This window comes from Pyrus communis, chromosome 9 (genome assembly GCF_963583255.1).
Source record: "Pyrus communis chromosome 9, drPyrComm1.1, whole genome shotgun sequence".
Lineage (NCBI taxonomy): Eukaryota > Viridiplantae > Streptophyta > Magnoliopsida > Rosales > Rosaceae > Pyrus > Pyrus communis.
The window spans coordinates 26007959-26017294 of NC_084811.1; the positions used below are offsets into that span (position 1 = coordinate 26007959).

The window sequence follows — 9336 nt, forward strand, 5'->3', positions numbered from 1 at the left end:
CTGTAATAATCATAATAATATAGTTCAAATTCACCTTTAGCGAAAATCAATCTACAACAACTTCTCGCTTACAAGTAAAGAGGAATATCGTTAAACCCTAATACTAAGTGATGAAGAAAACAAATTTAAAAAAAAAAAAAAAAAAAAAAAAAAAAAAAAAGACTTGTAGAGGAAACAAATTATGTTAATTTCTTTCCTTTGATTCCTTAATTCAATCCAACGTTTGATAATTGAGAGAGATGTATAGATAGCACCACTCATAGGTATTTGACCAATAAATGGGTGTAAGTTACTTATTTTAATGTAATTAGTTTGGGAGTCTTTTTTTTTTTTTTTTTTTTTTTTTTGGGTTAAGAGTTTGGGAGTCATGTGGTTAACTAACTAGAGCTTACAAAATATTTTTTGCTTAATATTGTTTTTTACATAAAACACCTCTTTTTATATAGTAAAGGGAGTGAGGATATAAAACTTTTTTTTTTATTAATACAAGAATGAGATATAATAATTATTATGAGACTTGTTATTTACAAAATTCAAACCAAAGATTTTCTACTTAAAAGTGAACAGAAATACAACTTAAACCGTGATAATCATACAACACATTATGACTATTTAGAAATGCTAATAAACTTCTTCAATTTAAAAAGTAGGGCCTTGTCTGTATATAAGATTGAGTTTAAATAGATAAGTCACTATTTCTTAAAAGAAGAAACAAAATTTTTTGTGGTCCACTTAAGAAGTAAAATTAAGCTAAATGTGTCTCCATACAACTCAATGGTTTAATTTGTCACCTCTACATGCAATGGCAGCTCAGGCTGAAACTTACAAGCTGGTTAAAATGGTAAATTCAAATGACTAAAATTTAACTTACAAAAAGACAAAAGGGGGGTCGAATTTCATAATAATACTTTGGTCAGGTACATCGAATACATCACATAATTCAACAAGCAAAAGCAAAGGAAGCTTCAACATAATAATGTAACACCCTACATTTAATTAATAAATTGACCAAAGTGGATTCCATTTGCAGACTTTTTTGGTCTGCTTTAAGTCTAATCAAAGCTAAAAAAGAATTAAAAACGCATCGCATGATGTTTATTGGTTCGGAATGCAAATTACAGAAGAAAAGCTTTGCTGCCGATTTCTCTGCTCTGTCATCATCGGCGGCATTACCATACCGGAAAATCTCTCTAAAACTTGCCGGCTTTCCGATACCCATCTCTTAACGGTTAACTTTGACATAAGAATAAGATCTGCAATCCAAATGTAACACAAGGGTGACCGAAACATTAAAACATAGAGAAGAGGAGGGAAAAAAAGAAAGTAATTTGTCAACGACCGGATCACCACAGAGGCGTGCCTCCTAACAGATTCGTGCACTTGGGGCACTTTGTAATTTCGTTTTCTTCAATTTCACTAGTGGGGCAACAGCAGAAACCAGCTTCTAACTGAAAGACTAGCTTTCACATTTTGTAAAGGCAAGGACAAACCATGCTGGGAAGGATGTAGTCGATTCTAGTAACGCTCTTTTACAAAATTACGAAATAGAAATTATACAACTTTCCCAAGACGAGGAGACAGAACGGTTTTTGGTAGACTTCTGTGAGAAGAGAAGAGACGGCAATGCAGACACTGTTGGCACTCATAGTTTCCTTCATTAGGTTAACGAATCAAAATGCTTAATTGGCGATAAGAGAAGAAATGTACAATGGCTCTGCAACCGGTTGATATAGAACACGCATCAGACATTTATGCATACAAGTTCAATGTACAGGAAATTGACCACAAACCAAAACTAAGAATACATATTGAAGGTAATGGCCATACCCGAGACTATGAACAGCATGCATCCACGCCACACATCAATTCTCTAACGAATGCTGTATTATGTGCATGAATAAGACTCGTTCCCATTCAGGTAAGTAATGGCATATCTGCACGACTAGGTTGAGTGACGGGAGCTTTGATCAACGGCGTCAAAGAATCCATGATAGTAGCAAATGAAGGTCGTTTCCAGGGTTCGCTGCAGCATGAATTTGTTATTAGAGAAAACAGGGAAATTTGTATACAAAACTCAGTTTAAAATATTGAATTAGTGTCTCAAACTCACTTGGCCCAACAAGCCTCAATTATAGCTGCCACATTAGGATTCAAATCACGTGGAATCTCAAGCCTTTTGTTTTTAAACCCAACAGCTGCGACAACCTACGCAACATAGAATAGAAAGGCTATATATCATCATGACATTTTCAGAGTCGTCAGGTCTAAAGATAATCCCTATTTCCATTTTACTAACCCACAAGAGCATAATCACCATAACACAAACCTGTGCTGGGTTTAAATTACCCCACGGCTGTTGCATTGTTGCGAGTTCCCACAATATTACACCAAAACTGTAAACATCTGACTTCTCATTTGATGGTTCATCACGCAGGACTTCTGGTGCCATCCATTCAGGCTAAAGAAAATAGAGAAGAATTTTCAATTTCCAGCAAAGCCACCATAAAATTATAACTTCCAGGTTGTTTGTCTAATTTAAAATAAAACTTACAGTCCCGGCAGCTGATTTTGAGGAGAGGAAGGTGTTTGCCTTCAAACGGGAAAGACCAAAGTCGCAAACCTAAACCACAAAACAGGCATGAAAAATGATATAAATGATGCAGTAAGTAAACAAATGCTGGCGCACTAAGTCATGTTCATTTTCAAACGCATAAAAGTGCTTAAAGTCGAGCACATGGCAGCAAAACTTAAACTCCTGTATCATGCAGCAGTTTGATCATTCACCATGCTCAGAAACCAATTAAATGAAAATTGATGGTCCATTCCAAACGCTCAAAGCATAAGCAAACTAAATGCTGTAGGGGATCCTCACCTTCACTGTATATTTTTTGTCTACCAACAGATTTGGAGATTTTAAATCACGATGAACAATGGGAGGTTTGCGTCTATGAAGATAATTCATTCCCTTTGCCTGTGAAAAATTTCAGATCATGTACAAGAACACAATGAATAGAAACTAAAATATAAAAACTGAAAAAGAAGAATAAGAGGCGACAGAAGAACAGGTAGTCTTCATATACTCACCACATCATAAGCCATACTCAAGCGACGCCTCTCATCCAATGTCTCCTTTGCACCAGCTTTATGCAAAAGCCTATACAAGCTACCTCTGCAATTAACAGCCGACAATTCAGATCTTTAAACAATTTGTTGACATGGTATAAATGTCTAATACATATGAAAGTTCCAATTTGTGGGGGTGGCAGAGTGGGCAGGGGTGCAAAAAGAGGACATTACAAAAACCTTGATAAATATTCTGTGACTATGGACAAGTTTGGAGGTTTGGTAACTGCACCCATAAAGAGAACAATGTTTGGATGTCGCAGGCGCTTCATTATAGTAACCTAGCAGACAAAAGACGTGAAGCTTATCTCAAATTCAAGACAAAGAAAGTACAAGGCAATTATGTACTTAAAAATCTCAATGCGTCCAAATGGTCTGCCATCATGTACCTCACTCAAAAATTCTTTAAAGCGTTCGGCATGAAAATCTTGTTCCATTAGAATCTTCACAGCAACATCCTTCAATGTACAACGTTTTATCAGTATTATAAATAAATGGCTATCTCAGAAGTAATGAGGGCAGAGTGTAAATAGATTAGGTACTTACAGAGCCATGCCAATCAGCGCGATGAACAGTTCCAAAAGAACCTGCAAATGCGCAATGTTATTTTTTACAGCCTCAAACTGACTTTTATGAACTGCATTAAGTACATCAAGGGCATATGAGCTCTTCATGTTCATGATATTACTTATACCTGCACCGATTCTCTCTTTTATAATGAGATCACTCCATGGGATGTCCAAATCCTCTATATCGAACCCGAGCTCTCTACTTGGTTTACTAGGAACCAGTTGAACACCCTCAACAAACCTTGAGTCTGTAATTGTATCCACCCTTGGACCATCTCTATGCCCTACATGTGGCATACACTTTAGAGGGATTGGATCATTTACCACGGGTGGTGTGTGCAAAATATTTTGAAGAGGATTAAACAACTGGGGATTTCTATCATCACCACTTGTCCGGGGAATTTTGGCATGTGCAGAGGTGTCACCACTGAGACTTGAAATTAGGTTTTTTCCCTCTGTACTCTTCCTATCAAAGTGTTTAGGATACATATTGTCCTCATCAACAGCACTTCCTGTGATGAGAGAAAACACCATGGGTGAACTACAATCGACATGACAGATGAATGCTAATTTACATGACAAAATATAGACAAGACCGTAAAATAGTTATAACTTAGAATTATAGGTACAGGCTTAACGGGATAATGAAAGTCCAAAAGAGCTGTTGATGAATACTAATTTACAGTTCAATGTAAACATAATCACAACATAGTTAATGCTAGAACTCTATATGCCAAGGGTAAACAGACGAGGAAATTTGGAGTCATGTTAATAGATAACTGCCAATTTATACGACCCCAATGCAAACCTAATCGGCACCACCATTACTTGAACCGTGTGCAACGGTATAACAGAAAATAAAGCTCTTTAATTTGCTACTAGATCATAAACATTCAATTTTCCATTCTAAAAATCTCAAAACCATCTGCAGTTATCTGACATTAACATGCATCTATCCCAACCCCAAAGAATCAGTAAAAAAGAGTTAAAAGAGGTTAAACTAAATGAAGCCACCATACTAATCCTTTTGATGTACTACTTCAGTGCAAAGGGTGTCATACAAAGTTCTTGTATGTAGCAAGTTCTAGGGAAGGCGCCCTTGCATTACTTTCAGGCAACTAAAATTTAGAATAAATAAGATTATTTATTGTGTAAGAGCCTGTACAATAGATTTATTAAATGTATGTCTCAAAATGTGAATGGATGTGTGTATGGATATAGAGATGGACGCAAGTGTATTTGCATATTTTATAACAGGTACTCCAATTGTAATCATAATATAAATAATGCATCCAACCATAACTTTTCTTTTAGGATTTAGGGATCAATGTATCTTCAGTTCTGCACCATACTGTACCTGCATCCTATAATTATGTCTATACCTAATTGTATTTATTCAAGAAAAATTGTCATAAAACAAATCAACAATTGATCATATTAATAAACTGTTCATACAACACCAATTCTATATACATTATCAGCATTTCTGAGTTTTTTTTTTTTTTTTTTTTTTTTTTTTTTTTTTGTAAATATATACTATATATCATGGCTTTGACAATCAAAGAATTACCTGCAGGAGCTTCATCAAACACAAGATTAAGCGATTGACAGTCTGAGAAATACTGTTTAGCCAGTAACCTGAAATCAATGGTAGGTTCAACTGGTTTTAGTCTTGGAAAGCGCAGTGGTGAAGAAATTGAGATGGATGATGGGCCATTGAGCAAGGAATCAGGGTCGTGCAAGTAGCCTGGCTTTGCAATCAAATCGACTAAATACTCCCTGAAGTGAAACAAATACGCCATATCAGATGTTTCCACCAGTTTGATAACATGGAAATGAAATTTGGGACACACTTGATTCTCCAAATAGAGAAATATTCTCTCTAACTCTAATTTGACCATGCCCGTTTTCCTATATAATTTTTTGAACACAAAGGGGGAACAGCTCGGGCTTGTTCAGGAAGGTGGCAACGGCTGACGAAGGACAGAAAACTAAAGGCATAGACAAAGAAATTCAAACAGATACAAATATGATGAATAACTTTTTACTGAAGCGTAACTTGAATAATTTTGCAGTTATGCACCAGTCAGTTCTAAAAGTAAACTGCATTGCTAATTCAAACTATTGATAGAGACAATAGATAAAAAAATAACATACCTGTCCAACCCAAACCGGACAAGACAAGAGGAGGCATCATCCCTTGTACAATATTGACAGCCTTTGGCAATTCGACAAGGTAAATCAATTGTGTCAGCTAGAACCTTCAAAGATAGACATGTAGCTTGTTAGTATAATACTGTTCTCAAATGAACAAAGAATAATATTAACTCATGGATCAGAAGAACAGTAGTTAACAGACAAAGATTGCCACTAGTATATATGTCAAGGTTAAATTTCTATGTTCTTTATCAAACTAAGCCTTCAAACCAGAAGCAGAAAACTTCATATTACTAACAAGAAGAAAAAACAACAAATTTTGTTTATTTATTATCAAATAAACAATTACCAAGCTAAATACACTTCTTTCAAGGAAAGTAAATACATCAAATTATATAGGAGCCTTACTTTGAATAATAAGGCACGATGTCTACATAAGCCAACAGAAAGGCTGCCTATTGGAACAACTACAGATCCTAAGCAATCTTTCAGATCATCGCTGCTCTCCCTCCATATGGAAAAAATTTCATCCTCTCCTACGGAAGATGAACCCCTTGTGATAGCAATAAAATTCAGTTACATATGAATGGAAGACATAGATATCCTAGAAAGAAATGGACAGAAGATTCAGAAGACTTACCCCATGCGACTGTACACAAGCTTTGCCAGCTGATCTACAATCTCTTTTGTATTTATGCAAGTACAGGAAATGGTTAAAACCCTATTTTGAAGCTCCTTTAGACTGGGATCACTACGTTTATCAATTAAAACCACTTCAATGCTTGAACCAATGCCAGGATCAACAGACCTTAATGATTCAATTGATGGTATACGACCATTTTCTTGCAGATCAGTGCACACAGTCCATACATACTGATCTATCCCATGAATTAGGTAAAATCCATCAGGCACTTTGTCAAAGTATGACAGACAGCCATTCACCTGTTGCACATCATATCAATAGGAAAGGATTAATACAGTTATCACCACAAAACACAAACCATTTGTACGAACAGTGTTGTTCAAAAGCAATTCTTAAACTCCATTAGCCTTCTGAAAAATTTTGGGTTGGGAAGAAAGAAAATGGAACAAATTATCTCTTGTTAGATATCTGACATGTAAATTGTAATGTTCTCATAACATCATTTCCCTTAATCAACAGTTACAAGAGTTTTCTCAAGAAAAATCAACAGTTACAAGAGAAAACTCCTCCATCCCTACCTATGTACACGTATACATATTACTATACTACAGTTATAGCTATTACATTAACCTAACTTCAATGACAACCGATTTTACTGTGTGAATCCCGATTCATTGGCAGCCTCAACAGGAACTTATTAGTTTCCTAGTTACTGTAAGGTCAGACCAAAATATGCAGCATGTTACCAAATTCATTAACAATTATCTTCTATTTCATAACAGTTTTGTGACTCTAGTAGATCAGTTTTGCTTTAGTGATGCTCTCATAAACAGAGATGCAATCTGACATAGGATCAAGCAGTTTTCATAACACCTTTTTTTTTAGAAATAGAATACATCATACAATGTAAGCACTGCCCACGTGGTTAACCTGAGGTCATACACACTTCAGTTATCAATTGCTTGCTCAACCAATACGTTATATTGTAAACAAAATCTAATCAATCAGAAACATTCTTTTCTTGTTTGGTGTGAAGCATGTGAAAGAATGCAATAATTGGATATTTGAGATAAAGGTTAGTTCTTCAATAGGATTCAGATAGGATTGGGGACAAAAATGGCGTGCATAAATTCAAACCCGGTGTTTGGAAGGCCAATGAGATAATGCAGCTTATGAATTCAAATGCCATTGAGCAATGCATAATGTCTTCACAAAAAACCCAAAATCGCTCCAGCCATTCCGTTGATAATTAAGCAGTCTACAACATTTTCCACACAATAAGCTAAGAACTCAGCTCAAATAAGCATATATATATATATATATATATATAGACCGATTCAATTAACAAAGCAAGGCAGCAAACGATGCAACTGATGAAACATAGCACCTCAACAATATCGATTGGCCATAGAAAGCAGAATAAACCTTACCCAAAACCGATGCGATACGGCATCAACAGAGCTGGACGTCCTGGAAGCCGATTCATCCGGCACTGGATCCAAGAAGTTAGGATCATCGGCACATGTAGCCTCCGATGAAAGCCGAAGAGCCAAAGCCAGCTGCAGCTGATAACTCTCCTCAGTCTGCTGAGCCCAGCTCTTCCCTGAAGAAGAACCGCCGCCGCCACCAGTGGCCGTAACAGCTCCATCCACACCTTTCATTCGAAATTCACCCGCTCCACCACTAACCTTGAACACATCGTCCGGCACGTACCCGAACCCGTCGATCTCACTGACCGCAGCGGTGGATAGGGTCGGAGGGTAGTACTCGCCGGAAATCGAGCTCTCGGCAAAGCTGCTGCCGCTCGACTGCCTCTGCAACCCGGCAGACGAGTACGGGTTGCCGGCCCGATTCGCTTGCTGATTCGCCCGGAAATCGGCTCCGGTTTCCCAATCGAACCCTCTGTCGACTTTCCCCTTGTTGTTCTTGCTCTCCGTCTCATGAAACGCCGCCGCTTGGTCGTCAGGAACTTGGCTCAGAAGCGTGTAGTTGGATCTCCTACCGGGCATTTCCATCGAGATTTGGGACTAATCGGTTCGTCACAAAACCCTAGAAATTCTTAAACCCGCCATCTTTGAAAAAAATGAAGGTTTGAGGACTCAGAGGACTCCACAGAGAAGGTCTGAGTTTCTCTCTCTAGAATTTCCACTGTCGGAGAGAGAAAAAGCGAAAGCGGTGGTGTTTCATTCGGTGGTGTAATCGTAATTATTCTTTAATTTAATTTTTTAACTTTTCTTTTTCTTTTAATTTAATTAAAAGGTTTTGTTTTCCTTCACACGCTGGGCTCGAAGAATTTTTCTCTTTCTTTTTGTCCGTGATAAAGACTATTTAATTGGGTTTTGGCGTAATTAATTATTGGGTTTCGTTTGGACAATTAGGTAGTGGATCCAGTGATTTTATCAACTTTTTTATGTTGAGATACATGCATTATTTTTTAATTTTGGTACATGAGAATTTAGATAGGTGGGGTTCAATTCACTGCATCTTGTTTCTTTTTAGGATAGTGTTATATATATATATATATATATATATCTAGTTTTACTTCTCACATATCTTTCTTATTTTTCAATCGTCTAATTAAATAAATTAAAAATATTAATGACAAAAATTAATAAAAATGCGTGAGAAATAAAAATGCATGTGTGAATAACACTTTCCCCCCTTTTATTTTGACAATTTCATTTGTTATTATGGGTTTTTTTTAAAAAAAAATTCTTTGCTTGGTGTTTCTTAATGAACCAATTAGGTTATGATTCAATTAGTTAAAACTCGATAAAAGGCGGTCAAAGTCCTCGCCGCACTGCATATCTCAATCGAGCAATGACACTTGGAACCGCATAATTT

General features: G+C 36.5%; 1 protein-coding gene across 2 annotated transcripts; it reads right to left on the bottom strand.

Annotated features, from left to right (window-relative positions):
- Window positions 1–876: 876 nt before the first annotated feature.
- Window positions 877–8682, bottom strand: LOC137744875 (serine/threonine-protein kinase CTR1-like). 2 transcript variants are annotated; one of them, XM_068484685.1, is made up of 17 exons: window positions 7923–8682; window positions 6490–6791; window positions 6258–6402; window positions 5850–5953; window positions 5263–5471; window positions 4079–4204; window positions 3818–3976; window positions 3670–3710; window positions 3513–3581; window positions 3304–3404; window positions 3085–3169; window positions 2873–2971; window positions 2552–2620; window positions 2327–2458; window positions 2111–2205; window positions 1828–2023; window positions 877–1714 (listed from the first exon to the last, which is right to left on the bottom strand). In XM_068484685.1, exons 1-16 carry the CDS (start codon window positions 8505–8507, stop codon window positions 1915–1917), a joined length of 2430 nt encoding a protein of 809 aa, XP_068340786.1. In that variant the 5' UTR covers window positions 8508–8682; the 3' UTR covers window positions 877–1714; window positions 1828–1914. The 2 variants fall into 2 exon arrangements, with proteins under 2 accessions (XP_068340786.1, XP_068340785.1); XM_068484684.1 differs by having other exon boundaries at window positions 3818–4204.
- Between the last annotated feature and the right edge of the window lie 654 nt (window positions 8683–9336).

Coding starts and splice junctions, on each gene's coding strand:
- LOC137744875 (XM_068484684.1), bottom strand. CDS start 8,507: ATGGAAATGCCCGGTAGGAGATCCAACTACACGCTTCTGAGCCAAGTT. Junction 2,972..3,084: donor TGAGTATGGCTTATGATGTG/GTGAGTATATGA, acceptor AATTTTTCACAG/GCAAAGGGAATGAATTATCT. Junction 2,621..2,872: donor ACAAAAAATATACAGTGAAG/GTGAGGATCCCC, acceptor TTTGTGGTTTAG/GTTTGCGACTTTGGTCTTTC.